At 46.2% G+C, this 20027-nt stretch overlaps 1 protein-coding gene across 1 annotated transcript in view; it reads left to right on the top strand.

Moving 5' to 3' along the window:
* Nucleotides 1–20027, top strand: part of LAMB4 (laminin subunit beta 4) — a 304586-nt gene that overhangs the window by 273764 nt on the left and 10795 nt on the right. The window contains 6 exon segments of the mRNA XM_030216762.1: nt 5942–6131; nt 7746–7987; nt 9955–10158; nt 10782–10926; nt 16709–16916; nt 18550–18691. Coding sequence (XP_030072622.1) covers nt 5942–6131; nt 7746–7987; nt 9955–10158; nt 10782–10926; nt 16709–16916; nt 18550–18691 — 1131 coding nt within the window.

The following is a 20027-nucleotide window of genomic DNA, read 5'->3' as shown; positions in this document are numbered from 1 at the left end:
CCAGTCTGTCAAAACTTCTTGGGGAAAACCTACCTCACAAAAAATTTTTATGAGTTCCCAGGCAATACCCTTGGCCGAAATGTTCCTTAAGGGCAGGGCCCATGGATACCTGGTGGCCATGTCCATAACTACTAACACATAGAGATACCCTCTCTGTGACCTTGTTACTGGCCCCACAATATCCATGGCTATTCTCCTCACCGGTTGTTCTACCCGTGGCAGCGGCTTTAATGGGGCTTTAGGAGGGAATCTGTCTGATACCTTCTGACATCTGGGGCAGGACTTGCAGTATTTTCCACCTCCCCATATATGCCCGGCCAATAAAACCTCGCCAATATTTGGGTCAGGGTGGCCTGGGAGCCCTTATGTCCGCTCAGAGGGTGGTCGTGGGCCAGCCTTACCACCAGCGGACGAAAAGCTCGGGGTATCACCAGCTGTTTCCCTCCGCCCGAGTGCTCCCAATTTGGCACCCTTCTATATAGGATGTTCCCTTCTATCAGGAACCCCGGAGCTACCTGGCCTTCTCCCTGGCGCGCCCTTTCCCAGGCATACTCTAAGGTAGGGTCCGTGGCCTGCTCCCTATGAAATTGGGGAAACTGCTCCCTCAATTCTTCCGGGGCCACCGGCAGGTAACTCTCCCTCTGTGCCCGCTGAAGAGCCTCCCTTCTACCCTTCTGCTCCTTTTTTTTCACGGCTTTCCTTTTTTTTTTCCCGGCCCGGTTCGCCCAATACCTCCCCCTGAAAAGGAAAACCCCCCCCCTATTCCCTCTGTCTCTTCGTCTACCTCGCGGTGAGCCTGGGCCCTGGTAGTGACCAACACTTTTCTCTCCCCCATACACTCTATAAATGGTGGCCAATCCCTCCCTAAAATCATCTCATGCGGCAATCTGGGTAGAACGGCCATGGCCAGCTCTAGCTCTCCGGTGGGCCCCTGTAAGTTGACCCGCTGGAGTGCATAACGGGTCCTGGCCCCATGAATACATTGGATAGACACCCCTCCATCATAGGTCTCCCTGCCCGGGGCCCTCCTCTTTCTTATCTGTTGCCACAGCCTCCAGGAGATCATGGATTGGTCGGCCCCAGAGTCTAACATGGCAGTGATGGGTACTCCCTCCACCTTAACTTGAGTTAGGTACCTGGGCCTAACTCCTTTTTCTACCTGAGAGATCCACCCCTCCCGCCACTGGCAATCCTTTTTGAAATGGCCTACCTTACCACACTTAAAACACCCCTTGCTCCCAAAAGGAATAGCCTTTCTACTCGGGCTGGCGTCTAACTCGGTCTTTTTACTCCCTGCGGGGGTCTCCGGCTTAATTAGGGAAACTTTCGGGCCCCCTTTTTCTAACGCCCGAGTCCTGCCTCCCTCCCGCTCTGGTCCCCCCCACTGCTGGGCTTCCAGGTAACATTCCAAACCCGATGTCACCCCCTCTACCGTCTTACATCCCCTCTTTATTAATTCGGCCCTAATTTCGTCGGGCAGCCCCTGGAGGAATTGCTCCACTACTAATTCTTGCAGTACCTCGTGCAGGTTGTGTCGCTCGGGCTCCAACCATTTTTTCACTAAATCCATTAGCTTATTTGCTACCGCTTTAGGGGGGGTCCCCTTTTCCCATTTGGTGGCTCTAAACTTACGTCTGTAAGCTTGTGTACTGAGTCCATATCTGTCCTTGATAGCTTCTTTCAACCTTCCATAGTTGGCAGCCTCTTCCGGAGACAAATCCCTAAAGGCTGCCAAAGCCTCCCCGGATAGAGAAGGCACCAATCTCATGGCCCACTGCTCTTGTGGCCACCCAGCCGCCCCAGCCACCCTCTCAAATGCTGTCAAAAAATCGTCCACATTATCCTGCTCGGACAACTTCCCCCAGTTAAGTGAATTCATGGAGACATGTCCTACCGCACCGCTTCCTCCGGGCCCGTGTCCATTTGCTCCGGTTTCCCCCTCACGGGGAACATTAGCCCCTCTCTGGAAAAAGTCTTGTAGCATGTTGAGTACTGGTTGCTGCTGATCCCGGGCCGCCATCAGAGAGTCCTCGACTATCTTGGCCGTCAGCTCCTGCTGTTTTTGGAACTGGAGAGTCATCCACCCGAAGATCTCCTTGGGGTCCATCACGGCACTGGCACTGCCACCTGGGGGGAGGGACAAAACAACAGAGAACCACCTCCAAGTGCGATTACCTCACATAAGTTGGACTCTTTCTCTGATCCCTCTAACACCTCCCCCCCCCTCCCCCAGTTAGGCCCGCTTACCGGAACCCAAGATGGGTCTGCGCCTTTCTCAGCGTTGGCCCTCTCGTGGGGCTTCTCGTCCAGTCGGGTCACGGCCTCCTCTAGCGACAGGTCCTGCAGCAAGATCCCACCACTGCCACCATTTGTAAACAAGGCTCCTACTGGCTAAGTCCGTGAAGCCTCCTCACCACCAGCACCGAGCTCTCTGTTTTCCTCTTTATGTGTTTCTTCTTCTTTCTTGGGCCTGTTTTTGGGATTGGCAACCCAACCCCCTTTTTTTCAACAGCTCCTCGGCTGTTTTAAACCCAGTCCAATTACAGCCAGGGTTCTCTCAGCACAGCTCAATAAAGTCAGGCTGTTTCTAACACAGTCCAATTACAGCCAGGCTTCTCTCAGCACAGTTCAATGGAGCTAGGCTGTTTCAAACACAGTCCAAGTACAGCCAGGCTTCTCTCAGCACAGCTCAATAAAGTCAGGCTGTTTCTAACACAGTCCAATTACAGCCAGGCTTCTCTCAGCACAGTTCAATGGAGCTAGGCTGTTTCAAACACAGTCCAAGTACAGCCAGGCTTCTCTCAGCACAGCTCAATAAAGTCAGGCTGTTTCTAACACAGTCCAAGTACAGCCAGGCTTCTCTCAGCACAGCTCAATAAAGTCAGGCTGTTTCTAACACAGTCCAATTACAGCCAGGCTTCTCTCAGCACAGTTCAATGGAGCTAGGCTGTTTCAAACACAGTCCAAGTACAGCCCGGCTTCTCTCAGCACAGCTCAATAAAGTCAGGCTGTTTCTAACACAGTCCAATTACAGCCAGGCTTCTCTCAGCACAGTTCAATGGAGCTAGGCTGTTTCAAACACAGTCCAAGTACAGCCAGGCTTCTCTCAGCACAGCTCAATAAAGTCCGGCTGTTTCTAACACAGTCCAATTACAGCCAGGCTTCTCTCAGCACAGTTCAATGGAGCTAGGCTGTTTCAAACACAGTCCAAGTACAGCCAGGCTTCTCTCAGCACAGCTCAATAAAGTCAGGCTGTTTCTAACACAGTCCAATTACAGCCAGGCTTCTCTCAGCACAGTTCAATGGAGCTAGGCTGTTTCAAACACAGTCCAAGTACAGCCAGGCTTCTCTCAGCACAGCTCAATAAAGTCCGGCTGTTCCTAACACAGTCCAATTACAGCCAGGCTTCTCTCAGCACAGTTCAATGGAGCTAGGCTGTTTCAAACACAGTCCAAGTACAGCCAGGCTTCTCTCAGCACAGCTCAATAAAGTCCGGCTGTTTCTAACACAGTCCAATTACAGCCAGGCTTCTCTCAGCACAGTTCAATGGAGCTAGGCTGTTTCAAACACAGTCCAAGTACAGCCAGGCTTCTCTCAGCACAGCTCAATAAAGTCCGGCTGTTTCTAACACAGTCCAATTACAGCCAGGCTTCTCTCAGCACAGTTCAATGGAGCTAGGCTGTTTCAAACACAGTCCAAGTACAGCCAGGCTTCTCTCAGCACAGTTCAATGGAGCTAGGCTGTTTCAAACATAGTCCAAGTACAGCCAGGCTTCTCGCAGCACAGTTCAATAGGGCTAGGCTTTGCGCGGGCTCAAAGCCTTGGGTCCCACCCTCTAGGTCAGTCTCTATTCTCCTGACCTCCTCCCGCATTGACCCAGGCCTCTCCCCTATACCTCCAGTGCTGGCTGAGCCATAGCCACGAGCTCCATGGGTTCGTCTAAGACCAGCTCAGCCTCCTCTTGCTCCATCCTCTCTGGTTCCATCTCCCCCCCTTCTTCAGTAGCCCAGTCTATTTTCTCCTCCTCCCACCCCTTTTCCAGCTGATTACACTTTTCTTCATTAACTCTGCTAGGCTGCTTTTCCTTCTCCTGCCACCGGTTCCACCACCTCCTCCACCAGGTGGGAGAATCAGCTTTTCCTTTTCCCTGGCGGCCCTCTTCTGGAGCTTTTTGGTTCTGCACCCTACTTCTCCTCCCCCGGAGCTCTCCTGTGGCCTTCTGGGAGTTGTAGTTTCCCATCTTTATGTCCCTTTTGGGCAAAACCTGAGCATCCCTAGGGTCTTCCCTCCTACCCTCCGGCTCTCTTTTCTCCGGTGGGTAGCTGGGGTCCCTCTTCCTTTAGGCATATTCCTTACATATCTTCCTTTCGGCATATTCCTTACAATAGACACCTGATTGACTTCATAGAATAGGCTGAAAATAGGTACCTTGTTAAAATAATGACCCCTATAGGGGGAAATTCTATAAGGGGCACTAAAAATTAGGCACCCAAAATTTGTGCTCTAAGATAGTATTTTATAATAGCATCTGGGCACCCAGATTCCGTTATAGAATAGAGTCTGCAGCTAGGCGCCCAACTTTGAGTATTCTATAAGTTTGGTGCCTGACTGTGTGATCCGCCCGTGCCCCACCCACAGGCACGTCCCCTTTGCAGTTATGTGTTAAAGCACTTATGTGCTAGCTTACAGAATAGGGTCTAACTGCCCTTTTTTCAGAATTTGGGCACCTTTCTGTTTCAGTGCCTAAAATTGTTGCCTAACTTACGGCATGCTATATAGAATTATGAGGATAATATGTTTTTATTTTCTTTAATATTCTTGATATTAATATCTTGTTACATTTACCTGAGTATGTTTTATTGTTTTATATGCTATGGTTCTATATGCTTGATGATACTGCACTTAACTTTGGGCATCTTTTTTCCATAAAGGTGATAGATAGATAGAATTCAATTAGTGCCTGACTTCTTAATTAGAACATCACAGGTTGAACCATAGGTACATAAGTATTGCCATACTGGGACAGACCGAAGGTCTATCAAGCCTAGAATCCTATTTCCAGCAGTGGCCAATACAGGTCACAAGTACCTGGCAAGATCCCAAAAAAGTACAATACATTTTATGCTGCTTATCCTAGAAATAAGCAGTAGATTTTCCCCAAGTCCATTTTAATAATGGTCTATGGACTTTTCCTTTACCTTTTTTTTAAACCCCGCTAAGCTAACTGCTTTTACTACATTCTCTAGTAATAGAATCTGTTTTACATGATAGTAAATTCAAGGTACCCATAAAGCAATCCAATGTCAATTCAGATGATATCACTCATGGAGTTTTCCAAAATGAGATCTTGCTTTCGGGGAACAATATAGTTGGTATTTCTTCTCTGGAAGAACCAAAATGTAAGGACTGTTGTGGGTTTTTAGTATGGAGTTCAGTGATATAAGGTTATTGTTTCCCTTTCTGCTAACTTACTCATTGCCTTTTGGCCATGAGCTGGTTAAAAAGAAATTAGCAGAACTTGATAAAAGGTCTCTTGTTTCAGTTATCTAAAGTTGTCTTTGTTCTGTGAGTTTGTACTAATGTAAAGAAGTAGTGTAGGCTGCAGAGCACATTTGGTCTGGTGTTTCGTATTTGACATTATGACTTATGCAGTTACCATGGTTTATGAGCATTACACAAGTCTCCTGGAATCTGCCTCAAGTTAATCTTACACAGAGCAGCTGTTAATGAAGACTTTTGTTTCCCTGAGTTAAAAAATGTGGAATAAAATGTTTCTTCTGTGACCCTTGCCCTTCTCCTCAAGAAGTCTGGCTGAGTGGTCTGAGAGAATCTTGCAAAAAATGTTAGAAAAATGTCTTTTGTTTTGTTTTGTTTTGTTTTGTTTGCTTTGTGTATGTTTCTGTGTCTAGAGATACCCAAGAAGGTTTGAGTAACTTAATGCTTTGTTTACAGGAAGTTAAAAGCAGATGTTAGTGAAAAGATAGCCGAAGTAGAGAAAAACCTGGCAGAGGTGGAGAATAACCAGACAGAAGGAGAACTGAGCGCTTTGCAGGCTGAGGCAGAGAAGCTGGGGAATGTGGTGAAAAAGTTGGGAGAACAGCTGGAGTTCATCAAAATCTCTGACATCCGGGGTGAGTTTCCCAAGTTTGAGGGAGGAGATGGACATATGGAGTGGAGGAGTAGCCTTGTGGTTAGAGCACTGGGCTTGATATATATATATATTTTTTTTGTTACATTTGTACCCCGCGCTTTCCCACTCATGGCAGGCTCAATGCGGCTTACATGGGGCAATGGAGGGTTAAGTGACTTGCCCAGAGTCACAAGGAGCTGCCTGTGCCTGAAGTGGGAATTGAACTCAGTTCCTCAGTTTCCCAGGACCAAAGTCCACCACCCTAACCACTAGGCCACTCCTCCAGGGGGAGGAGCCTGGTTCAAATCCCACTGCTGCTCATTGTGATCGTGGGCAAGTCACTTAAACCCTTCATTGCCTCATCTACAAAATTAGATTGTGAATCCTACAGGGAATGTAGCTCACCTTGAGGTACTACTGTAAAAGGTGTGAGCAAAATCCAGATAAATAAATATGCTCTTACAGCCAGGTGGCTCTCACAAATAGAGAAAGAAATATGGATGTTCAGTATTAAATACAACACAGTTCAGCAAGGATGGTCTGCCACTCAGATCTCTGTGCTACACTGCCGTATCATCATTAGTGATCACAGCTGCCCATCAGGAAGCCTGTGTCATTTTTCAATGCTCTGCCTCTTGATCTATCTTATTGATTGACATTTAGCGCACTTCTTTTCTCTGGTAGTTCAAGGCGAGTTACAGTCGGGTAGAATAGGCGCTTCCCTGTCCCCAGAGGGCTTACAATTTAAGTTTCATACCTGAGATAACAGAGGGTTAAACAACTTGTCCAACACAATAAGCTGGGATTTGAAGCCTGGTTTCACTGATTCTCAGTCTGCTGCTTTTAACAAGTGGGTCTTATATGTTTTCAGTGTGAGGCCATTAATAAACTGGTACGAACAACTGATTGGGTTAATGGGCAATCGGGAGGATTTTACTTATCTTGAGTGTTTTGTATGTAAAGTACCTTTGATAGCAGGGATGTACCCAGACCTCGCGGTGGGAGGGGGCCAGAACCTGAGGTGGGGGGTACATTTTAGTGTTCCGCCCTGCCGCCTTGCCCCCCTCACCGCCTTGCCACTCCCCCCGCCGCACCCCACAATAGCAAATACCTTTGCTGGCCTGGGCCTCCCCCCCCAAATTTCATCTGGGCGCCTGGTTTTGCTGGTGGGGTCCCCAACCCCTGCCAGCCGAAGCCTTGTTCAGCATCGGTCTCCGGCGCCACTGCATTCGCTGCCCTGATTTTTCTTCTTGCCGACATCCTGTGCACGCTCCTTTAAGTGAAACTGAGCATGCTCCGTTTCACTTAAAGGAACGTGCAGGACGTCAGGAGGAAGAAAGAGCACAGGGCAGGGAATGCGGCGTGCCGGAGACCGGCGCTGAAGAAGGCTTTGGCTGGCAGGGGTTGGGGACCCCACCAGCAAATTTCTCTGGGCTGTGAAATTTCTTATAAATTTATCCTGGGTCTGTGTATTTTGTAGCATACTTACAGAGCAGATTCTTCATTACTTTATAAACTGCACATCACTATCCGTCCCTGACCTCACCCTGTCATCCTGACATTGATGGTGCTGACAAAATAGAAATTGCTAAGCAGTTTCCTCTTCTTTTTGTAGGGGCAATGGACAGCATCAGCAAATATTTTCAGATGTCTTTAGAAGCAGAAGCAAGGGCCAATTTCTCTTCTGTGAGCCCAGATGGCTTGGTAGCCCAGTCTGCCGCAACACGCCAAAAGGTGGAAGATTTAATACTTGAAAACGAGGTCCAGTTCAAGGAGGAGCAGGAGGACCAGTCACGCCTCTTGGATGAACTTGCTGGCAAGCTGCAAAGTCTGGATCTATCTACAGTTGCTGAAAAAGTAAGAAAGTACTTCTTGTGGAGAATTGTGTTGGAAAACCTAAAATAGTAACTCTGAGAGTTGCATTGCAATGGCATGGCTAAAAGCAGACATTTTTGAGCAAGGTGCTGCCGGTAAGACAGACCTAGCAAAAGTGCGGTGTTGGGCCTGGAGAAAACTAGAATCTTCTCAGAAGAGCAGAGGTTTGTTTAACAGTGTTGTAGGGATCTTAGTCATTTGCAAGAACACTGGGGGGGAAAAATGACATTTGTTGATTAGTTTAGTGTTGTTTTCATCTAAAAACTTTATTTTGATTTTGCATGTTAGAATGCACCAAATGTTTTAGGGGTCTTTTTTTGGCATGCACTAAAATCTACGGCGTTTGTACGTGGGCTTCGAAGACCATGTTTGAATTAAAGACCAGTACAGTTTTGGTCCTTCCTAGTCCCAAAGCAGCACATTATGAACCTACTAGGCACGGTGCACCACTCGCATTTAGAATAACCTTCCCCCCCCCCCCCCCCCCCCTCCCTGCACTCTGAATCCTCCTTTAAAAATTTTTGTCTTCTTTAAAGACTTGCGCCTTTGTTTACTAAGGTGAGCTATGGATGCGTTAGCGTTGTTAACGTTCGTAAATGGTTTACGCACATTAAACGCTAATGCGCCCATAGAAATGTGTAGGCGCGTTAGCATTTAATGTGTCTTAAATTTAAAGGCGCTTTAGAAACGCTAACGCACTTTAGTAAACATACCCCTTGGCTTTTTAATCATGCATTCGAGGGACCAGACTGATCAGCTGATTTGGATTCCTCAGTCGGAGGCCTTCCTCTACTCTTTTATTTATCTGTCCCCCTCCCCCTTATCTATCTTGGTGTGACTGTTAAACTTTCCTGTTTGAAATGGAGTTCTTTTTCCTTTTCTTTTAATTTTTAGTTTTTACACTGCTCTGTACTGTCTTGCCAGCTAGAGCTGTCTAGCAAGTCATACTAAACTATAAAGTACAACAAAATCCTCTGATAATTCTTACCTTGGTTCTATATGGTCTTCGTACACTGCTGACATTTGCCGATTTAAAGGACCTTATCAGGAACAAACCTGGTGTGATTTCATTTCATTATAGTTTATTAAATTTTATACATTTGTCTTTTCTGGTTAACTACAGGGAGGTGTACAACAAAAATAAAAAAAACCAATATATTTCAATATATTTGAGCATGAAAGTCCGATAATAAACCCTCCAAAAATAAAGAAAAGTACTGCACATTATTATTCAAAACTTCGCATGGACGGCCGTGTCTCTTCAGTTTGTGTAGCTTTGTGATTGCACCACAGCAAAAAAAAAAACAACACGAGTAATTGAAGCGGGGGCTATAAAGCATGCAGTTTCCTGGGCCTGCAGCAGCAAAGCTATGCAAATTAAAGCAACTTTTCTTAATCCTGCTGAGGTCCACTAATATTCTAAAACACTCATCAGCCAACCAGAGTCCTAAAGCCTTCAAATTCGTAGTTCAGAATAATTGTATACTAATCTTATTTTCCCCAAGTTATTATCGTGTAAATTTATCTCCCTGGCAGGTGTAAGGGATAGAAGCCGTATCAAGGAAACACAGGGCATGCATACAGGATGCTTCACAGTGGGAATGTATAGCTATATTGTAGATAAACTAAGACCTATGATACTGCAGTACGTAGGGAAAGTGGATTGATGGTCTTTGCAGCAATAGTCTGTCTGTTTTGATCCATCCCAAAGTCTAAAAGAAATAAGTTAATGGTTGGATAGTGTTTTCCTGCAGAAATAGATCAACAAACAAGTTATAAGTGATGCAAAAGTAGACAAAAACATTTAGGATTATTTGGGCAGATGTTACAGAATACTGTATATGAGAGAGCATGTGAAATCATCCCATGTTCTGTGAAGCACAGTCTCTGTCGTTAGCTCACTGGAACATAGTGTTGGGTTGTATATTAACAAAACTGTATTGCATCAGACCTGTGGGACTCCTCTGGGGGCTTCGTGTGCCAACACCGAATGCGGAGGCTTGAACTGCAGGACAGAAGACGGGGGCAAAAAGTGCGGAGGACCCGGCTGCGGCGGCTTGGTGACCACGGCCCAAGATGCTTTGCAAAAGGCCATGAACTTTGACCGAGAAATCCTGAGTGCTCTGGCTGAAGTCGAGCAACTCTCCAAAATGGTAACAACTTTTGATGTAGATGTTCAGTGTTGCTTAGCTGAAGGGAAAGAATCTTTAGAAGAAACATTTTGCAGCTTGATCTAAGAGGCAAGCTCAGACAATAGAACAGTGCATTTGTGGTCTTTAAAAAGTCGTTCCTTGCGTAACTATCCAGACAGATGTGTCTTTAAGCCTCTGTGGAAAGTGGGTAGGAGGGTTGTTTCTATTATATATGTGATAGTCATCTGGAATCTAAAGAATCAAGTTTGCAGCTGTGACTGTAAAGGCATTCCTTTTCCTGGGACTGTGCATTTTAGTCCTTTAAAAATGTGCCTAAGGTTACAAAGCAGTGTGACCATTTAAGAAGGTTGTACTGTCCTTTTAAAACAATCTGGAAACATTCATGCCTCCTAAATTGTTTTTTTTTTGTGTTTTCCCATCTGAAAATAGTGACTTCTCATTTGTCATTTTAGCACTTGCTAAAGCCTTTTAGCACATGCTTTTCAAAATTTAGTGCATGTTGTAAAAATGAACATACGCTAAATAAATGAAATTATGTGCTTTTCAAAATGAAGCAGAATAAACAGAAAGCAGTAACAAAATGATTTTCCATACACACCTCTACCATTGGACACTTCCACCAGGTATCTGAATCCAGAGCGAGAGCAGATGAAGCAAAGCAAAGTGCCCAAGAAGTTCTCCTGAAAACCAACGCCACAAAGGAGAAAGTGGACAAAAGCAACGAGGATCTGAGAAACCTCATCAAGCAAATCCGAGAATTCCTGATGCGTAAGGAAGCTTTTGAGTGTTTATGTTAACGGTAGTGTCTGAAACACGCCTGACAAGAATATTTTAATACTGGGGGATAGCACGATCAGGTTTCCCCTTCCCACTGGAGCACTCTCCTGACCTCTGTGCTCTTCCCTTGCTGCTTCGGTTCCCTGACCCTAGCACTTCTCCCCAGCTTGTGCTCTGCTGTATCTCTCCCTCTCTCTACCCAGCATTTTCTGCTTCTTCTCTACTTATCCCTTCTCTGTCCCACCAGGTCTGTAATGCCTTCATTTCCCTGCCCTGCTGCCTTAGCCTAGTGGTTAATGCAGTGGACTTTGATCCTGGGGAACTGAGCTCGATTCCCACTGCAGCTCTTCGTTACTCTGGGCAAGTCACTTAACCCTCCTTTGCCCCTGGTACAAAATAAGTACCTGAATATATGTAAAACCACTTTGAATGTAGTTGCAAAAACCTCAGAAAGGCGGTATATCAAGTCCCATTTCCCTTTCCATATTTGAGATTCTAAACGGAATGTTGAGATTCTGTTGCTACCATTGGAGATTCTACATGGAATGTTAATGTTGCTATTCCACTAGCAATCTTCCATGTAGAAGCCTGCCCTTGCAGATCAGCAATGCGGCCACACAGGCTTCTGTTTCTGTGAGTCTGACGTCCTGCACGCATGTGATCCTGGGGAACTGAGTTCGGTTCCCACTGCAGCTTCTTGTGACTCTGGGCAAGTCACTTAACCCTCCATTGCCCCTGGTACAAAATAAGTACCTGAATATATGTAAAACCACTTTGAATGTAGTTGCAAAAACCTCAGAAAGGCGGTATATCAAGTCCCATTTCCCTTGCCCTTCTTGTTCTCTATTTCCTTTCCATCCTCTGCCCCCACCTTTTCTGTCCATATTTCCCATTTCCACACTCCCTTCCTACTTGGCTAATCAGGAGCTCAGGGCAGCGATGCCTTAAATCTTCTCACAGTACAGAAATTTCATCTTGAGTCCTGTGAGCTGCACAGACCCTCTTCCTGACCTCTTCTCCTCCTGCAAGGGGACAGGGCCTTAATGGGACCCTTACAACTTGTAGGCTGTGTGCTGAACTTATGTACTTTGCTATTGTCACTGCAGGAGTGTGAAGTCAGAGCTGGCACCTCATTCCTGGCACTGCGTGGTTGGGTGGGGGAGGATATTGCTGTGCCCCCCCCCCCCAAAGAGCTACACCCATGACTTCTGCCCAGCTTGATGTTCATCCCTCTATTACAAAGAAGATGTTTTCCATGATCAGAGCTTTGTAGAGAGTTACGTCTAGCTCCATCCCTGGCCGCCTTCAAATCCAGGCTAAAGACCTACCTGTTTGATGCCGCTTTTGACTCCTAACTTGTCACTTGCTCGTAACCTTTATCTTGTCTTCCTCTCTTCAGTAGTCCCTTTCCCTATATGTCCTTCTGTCTTCCTCTCTTCAATAGTCCCTTTCCCTATGTGTCCTTCTGTCTGTCCTACCCTTATTGGCCCTGTCTGTCTGTCCTGATTTAGATTGTAAGCTCTTTGAGCAGGGACTGTCTTTTCTTCATGTTCAATTGTGAAGCGCTGCGTACGACTGGTAGCGCTATAGAAATGATTTATAGTAGTAGTAGTAGAGAGTGTGATGGAGCGATTTAGTGCATAATCCAAAATAATAATGCTGGCATCATACCTTACGCTTTGAGTTTATCACATCATACCTTACACTATGAGTTTATCTTGTTGAGCAGACTGGATGAACTGTGCATGTCTTTATCTACCATCATCTACTATGGCAATTTTATAAATTGGTGTCTTGGGTTAGGTGCCCCGATGCCATGTGCTTAGCCCAAATTCTATAATTTATTTATTAAAATTTCTAGCCTGCCTATAGCCAAGATTCCGCTGTAGAATATCAGCATTGGTGCACATATGTTTAGGTGTGCCCTGTTTTGCCATGACAAGGGCAGGCATACGTTGGTGTTCCTAAGTGACACACGTAATTAATAGTGTTCTGTAAACTATTTGCGTAACAGGGAGACATGGCCATGGTCTGTCTATTCTCCACCTATGTATATGTCCCCCTTGCACTTAGACGCTGTGGCACTTATTTATTTATTTAGATTTTGCTCACACTTTTTTCAGTAGTAGCTCAAGGTGAGTTACATTCAGGTACACTGGATATTTCTCTGTCCCAGGAGGGCTCACAATTTAAGTTTGTACCTGAGGCAATGAAGGGTTAAGTGACTTACCCAAGATCACAAGGAGCAGCAGTGGAATTTGAACTGGCCACCTCTGTATTGCAAGACCGGTGCTCTAACCACTAGGCCACTCCTCCACTAGCAACATTCCATGTAGACGCCTGCCCTTGCAGATCAGCAATGTGGCCGTGCAGGCTTCTGTTTCTGTGAGTCTGATGTCCTGCACATACGTGCAGGACGTCAGACTCACAGAAACAGAAGCCTGCGTGGCCGCGTTGCTGATCTGCAAGGGCAGGCTTCTACATGGAATGTTGCTAGTAGAATAGCAACATTCATTCCATGTAGAATCTCACCTAGTAGCAACATTCCAGAATCTCCAATAGTAGCAACAGCAACATTCCATGTAGAATCTCAAATAGTAGCAACAGAATCTCACATAGTACCAACATTCCATGTAGAATCCCAAATATTTATTTAGATTTTGCTCACACCTTTTTCAGTACTAGCTCAAGGTGAGTTACATTCAGGTACACTGGATATTTCTCTGTCCCAGGAGGGCTCACAATTTAAGTTTGTACCTGAGGCAATGGAGGGTTAAGTGACTTGCCCAAGATCTCAAGGAGCAGCAGTGGGATTTGAACCAGCCACCTCTGGATTGCAAGACCAGTGCTCTAACCACTAGGCCACTCCTCTACTCCACTTAGACACTAGTTTTCAGTATACTGCCTAGTGCACAAAGGCACCAAACTGGCAATTATGTTTCAACATTTTTTATTGGTGATATATTAAAACACAAACAGTAATAGTTCAACAAACTCTGCTCGTTTCAGATTACAAATCCACGGTTCCAATTATGTGCCAATTAGTACTTATATCATCCACGTTTAAACATTTTCTATCCCACCCTGACCCCTCCCCTACCCCACCCCTCGCTCCATTGCAAAACATCGGGGTTTAGATATTACCATTACCAGCTCCTGCAACCCTGTCAATTAATAGTGCCTTTGATGTGTGTAAGTGGCGTGTATTTATAGTCGTCAGTTTATAGAATTGCCTTCTGTGTCACAAAGGAAATTGTTTTTCCTTTTCCTTGGAAAAGAGTTTCGTACTGCAGCTTTACGTTTGAGTTTGAAAAGATCTTATGTGAACGAACATGTCTGACCTCAGATGGAATGCGCTAGAAGGTGATTTGTGGTAGATCTGAGTGGGAGAGACTCTGCTGTGTGTTCTAGGCAGGATTCAGGCACTTAATAATGCCTGTGTGTCTGGCTAGAAATGCCAGTGCCAGTTCTTTCATCATAGAAGTAACACGGGGGGGGGGGGGGGGACATGGGGAAGGGGATGGTCAGAGGACACCCTAGAAAGCTCCTACTGGAACGGAGGCTTGTTTTTAGGGTTTGCGAAAAAGCAAGTGGGGGAGAGCTTCCCCACCAGCTGGTTTATGAAAGCAGCTGCATTGCTGAATGTAGATGGCACAAGTCCTCTGACTGCATTGAGGTTTGGATGTGCGTTGAAACCTCAAATGTGGCTCTTTAATGGTGTCTCTGATCAATAGCAGAGGCAAGAATTGACTGGATTATTCAGGAACTGGGCTATGAGATCAATGCAAGCTTCAATCACATATGGCCCAAAGGAAGGAAAGAGAAGAGACTGCTACTTGTGACTTCATGTTGTGCTGCAGGGCTTGAGGTTCAGGGTTTTTGAAATAAAAGCTGAGCTGCAGGTTTCAACACAGCCTCAAGGTGCACAGTACAGTTAGATACAGAAAAGTGATTAGTTTTGCACTGGCCATACATCAGCAGGCAGCCAATGCATTAAAATTTAATTCAAAATAAAGCACGTTTGTTCTGTGCTAAGGCAGTATGCATGAACATGTGTACCTGGAGCATTCTCAGCCAATCAGAACTGTCCGAGGTTTCTGCTGCAGTTTTGTGATTGGCTGGGGGTGAGGGGTGGAACATGAGGCGGGTCAGCTAGGAATCCATCTTCCTCAAGAAGGTTCCAGAATGCAAAGGTACACTTTCTGTTTGTGTACATAATGCAGTATTTTACACCGTGGAGGGCCAGGAAACAAGAAGAGTGTGTGAGAGCTTGAATGTCTTGAGTTGAAGTTTTGAAAAAATAAAATTGTCCTGTGTTTTTTGTAAGCTTACCAAAGATGAACAATATCAATGACCGCTTTTTTTAACAGATGAAGTCCATAGTTTTGGTAACTCTTTAAACTTCCCTGTGGCTCCTTCAACCCAGCACATGCCCATGAGTTCTCATGTCCTGAAGGAGATCAAGACACCCCTGGACTCCCTGTTTAATATCATGGCAGATTCTGTGCTTTCAGTGATGAAGGGGAGCAGCTTCAAGAATGAAAGAAACACTTGAACCTTGTTAACTCGTCAGCTTAGCTGGAGTTGATCACGTAAGAATATCGAGTGTTCCATAACCTTGAGATGCAGGAGCAGTAAGAGGATATTTTCTCTCTGCTCCTGACTCTCCTCTTACACTTCCTTTGACCCCTGTTGTCTCTAGATAGGAGCTGCCTCTGCTTAGCGCCAAAGAGGGCCTGGGTACCAGGAGGACAATATCAGACATTCCAAAATTAGAGAGGTGTTAACGTTGGATAAAAAGGTGTATCTGCTTCTGTCATCTACTATGTAAGACTACTCTGCACGCTAAAGAAATGTATTTCATCTGTTCTGGCTTTTGAGTTGACAAGGTACAAGGATTAATGCACAGAGGATGCACAATTTTTTCTATTTAAGTTGTATGTGCAATAAGAGAAGGAGAATGATGTTGAGCTAAACAGTCTGGTACAATTACAAGATTTAACGTAATATTGACTTTGACTTGAATAAATGTATTTGCAATAGGAAAATAGGTGAACTAGACATGGTTTAGGAGGTAACAAAAATGTTTGTGACTAAATGGATTTTCCTATATAGAAACTGGGTTTTAAAATTTCCTTTCCTCACCCCTGAGCGCATAAATCCATATGCTGGATGGTGGCACATGTTCTTTCAACTGTGCCGAAGGTGGGCGACTTTGGACGCAAGATTTGGGTGGGCACAGGAAAGCATGCATGGTGATTTTATTTGAAATCCTCGGGCAATACTTCCATCCACTTCAGTGGAGATGCCAAGTAAGCAAGTTGCTTTGTGCCAGCAGTACAAGTACCAACCCAGGTTTTGCAAAGCAGCTGTAAGGCCTGCCAGCTCCTCTTGGGGTTTCATTACTGCCCTGTGAGTGTTTCAGAAATAAATTCCGCATAACAGGGTATTCAGGGTTTTGGTGACTGTCTGAAAATCTGTAGTGCACATGTTTGAAAATTTAAAGCATGGATACTGAGATTTAGAGCCACCTATTTTCAGTTTTATAACGTTGAGTGATTCTGGCATAATTTGCATTGTTTATTCAGACCCAATCAAACTGAGGCAGGTCCACTTTCTAACTAACTTCCTGGAGCTGTCAATTCTCTTAAATAGTGTGGTAAATTAGCAGACCATTCATCACTGGCTCCTTCAGGACGCCAAGTGACCACTTTGTTCCACCATGTGCTGAATCTTATAGTGTTCACACCTTTTATCCTTCTATGGTTCTTAGAGGATGGCGCTGACTTAGACAGCATTGAAGCGGTGGCTAGCGAGGTGCTAAAGATGGAACTGCCAAGTACGCCCGAGCAGATGCAGGCCCTGACGGACGAAATCCGTGAACGTGTGGAAAGTCTTTCTGGCGTTGAGATCATACTGCAGCAAAGCGCTGAAGACATTCAGAAAGCTGAGATGCTCCTGGATGAAGCCAAGAAGGCCAGGTAATAAACTGTATGTTGACCTTTCACATGGCTCTTGTACAGTTTAGAAGGTAACGGTGCAGAGTACTAGCCGCCAGAGCAGCTCTGGGGAAAACCTGCCAGTCAAAATTGAAAACAATTTAAGCAGGCAGGCTGAAATTGCACTCTGCCTGCCAGCCGCCAATATTCAGCATCTCTGACCGGCCATTTTTGAAGTGGGCTGGAGAGGAGTGTTCAGAGGGTGGAGTCAGGGAGGAGATGACAGCTATTTCGGTGCTGGCAGTATTCAGTTTAGGTGCTCACATAGCTAAGTGATCAAATAGGGCCACATAAATAGCAGTCCTAACGTTGGTCGTTTAGCACTGACTATCTGCCAGCACTCCCCTAACTTCCAAGTCCCTCCCCCTTTCTGATCCCCCCTCACTCGTTCCCACTCCCTGGAATGTTCAAACTCATCCAGACCCTTAGGATTGCCAGGCGGAGGAATGGGCAAGAGCAATGACCACTCACCCCTGCCCGTCGAGGCTGCCTCTTCAAAATGGCTGCCATGATCAACTCTGCAGCTAGCACCTAACGGATTAACCCTGAATAGTCCATGCTGGTACTGAACTCTTTGGAAATTGTAAGACCATTTTACTAATCCGAAACTCAGAATGATGTGCCCAAGACCAAACAGCAGAGGTGTAGTCAGACCTTGATTTTGGGGAGGGGGGCCCTGAGCCCAAAGTGGGGGGGGGGCATCCCCACCACAACCCCACATACCTGGGCTGACGGGTCCACAAGCAGAAGCCTTCCTGTGGTAGTACTTGACTCTGTGCTGCCTGCCCTGCTTTCCTGCCCCGGTGCGCCTGCTCGGTTTTAGTGAAATAGAGTATGTTCGAAGCTCGTGCACGCTCAATTTCATTAAAACCGAGCATGTGCGCGAGGGAGGAGGAAGCAGGGCAGGCAGCGTGGCAGGGAATATCGCCGCAGGAAATCTTCTGCAGGTGGGGCTTGGGGACCCCCACTAGCCAAACCAGCAGACTTTGGGGGCCTGAACCTAAAATGAGGGGGGGGGGGGGCAGGCCCCCTGTGGTTATGCCAGTGTCACACAGATCCCTTTCAGCTGTTCAGATATGATCTAATCTTGAATCAGTCAGTGTCTTCCTTTTTTTGAAAGTTTGACAAGACCATGCTCTTAGAGAGCTTGTTCTTAGTTAAATTGTGCTTCTGAAAATACTGAACTGAGATTGTGCCACCCTGCAGGAGATTTGGCTATGATTCCTGGGTCTGCTGGTTGCTCCTTAGCCCATTTGAGAATTCTGTAGGGGCAGCATTTCCACATTCCCAGGGAGAAGAAGGAGACCCCCAGCCACTGTACAATGACACCTACTGGCCAGAAAGGGTTTATCAGGTTCCAAAGAGAACCGTGATCTATTCCCAATGGTCAAGAGTTATCACTCGATGGCTAGGTTAAAAAAATGTGGAAAACGATGTGAATGAGGTCTCATGACAGCACAGGCTCGGTAAGTGCTGGTTAAGGAAGAGAGTCAAAAGAGCAGTGCATATGTATTTAGTATATTTGCAAATACAGCTGAAAGGTTCTTCTAGCTTTGCTGGTCATACAGTGCGCCATTGTATGCTAATGTGTTGCTGTAAAATGTTTGTACCACAGTAATAGCGCATCTGCTGTTAAAGCTACAGCTGACATGGTAAAGGAAGCCCTAGAAGAAGCTGAGAAGGCTCAGACTGCTGCAGAGAAAGCCATTAAACAGGCGAACAAGGACATTCAAGGCACCCAGGACCTCCTTACCTCAGTAAGTGCCCAGGGAAAAGTGTATTCTCCACTACACTAGGGATCATCAGACTTTTTGGCCAATAAGTCCTCCTATCAGCTGCTTCTTTCCATTCAAAGTATTTATACATTCCTTTTCCCCTAACAGCGTAGTCCCCGCTACTTTACTTTTCCCTATTTCTTTCCCCGAATTATGCTCCCTCCCCACCAGTCTGCCCCATCCAGCAGCGTACTGAGGGCGGGGCGGTGGGTGCAGTCCATCCCGAGTGCACACTACAGGAGGAGTGCAGGGAGCTGCCATGCGGCTGTTGGCTCTGCCGGTTCCCTGCTCCCTCTGATGTTACTTCCTGTTCCGGGGCAGAGGGAGCAGGGAACCGTCAGAGCCGACAGCCACACTGCTGCTCCCAGCACCCCAGGAGGTAAGAACAATGCACCCAGGGAGTGGGAGGGGCTTGGAGGTGATATGGGGGGGGGGGTGCACAGCGGCAATTTACCCCGGGTGGCAACTGACCAAGGAACACCACTGGCCCCATTTCAGCTTTCTCCTGCTTGTTTCCACCAGTCCTATCCTCTCTCAGTCCAATCTCTACCATTCACTTTGCTATCTCACCAGTCTCTCTCTCTCTCTTTTCTCGCTCACTTCTCTTCTTCCTTTCCCCACCACTCTGTTTCTAGTCTCCAGCTCCTCTCCGCCACTCTACGTTTCTCTGTCTCCCCCCCCCCCCCCTCTCATGTTGCTGATGTCTTTGATATGTCTGGTCCCTTTGGGCTTCCATTAAGTCATCAGTATCATTACTCCTGCTTTCCATGTCCACGGCTCATGTTGCCTCCAGACAACAAGGCTCTGACGATCCTATTCCCAGAGTTGCAGCAGCTTCTAAGCTCTGAAGTTTATTTATTCACAGACTTTCTTAAGAACCGTTCAGCTAATCACAACAAAGCCATTACATTATACTCAATCAAACACAGAAATATTGGCAAGTCAGTAAGAGAGAGAGAGAGAGAGAGCATCTGACAAGCAGAGAACATAGAATAGAGGAGTGACGTTGATTGAAAAGGACAGAATAGTAGAGGAAGACAGCTGGACAAGAGGAAACGGCTGCATCCATCTACCCCAAGGACTGCTGCAGCTGTGTCTGGTCAGGCAGTGGGAAGATTCCGCCCCCAGATCTAAAGCTGTTTCCAGCTGTGCTGATGCCATAACTCCTCCTACAGCCCTTTTGGACTGATGCTGCAGCTGCTGCTCCTGTCTCCATGTATCTCATGCTTCCAGCTAGCAAGGATTACCCTCTTAAAAAAAAAAACCTAAGGGGGATTTACTTTCTCATGGACAAGCAGGATGAGTTGGTGGCGTGATC

This window comes from Microcaecilia unicolor, chromosome 10, assembly GCF_901765095.1.
Source record: "Microcaecilia unicolor chromosome 10, aMicUni1.1, whole genome shotgun sequence".
Classification (NCBI taxonomy): Eukaryota; Metazoa; Chordata; class Amphibia; order Gymnophiona; family Siphonopidae; genus Microcaecilia; species Microcaecilia unicolor.
The sequence above is the reverse complement of the archived record's forward strand: the minus strand, read 5'-3'. Positions and strand labels throughout refer to the sequence as shown.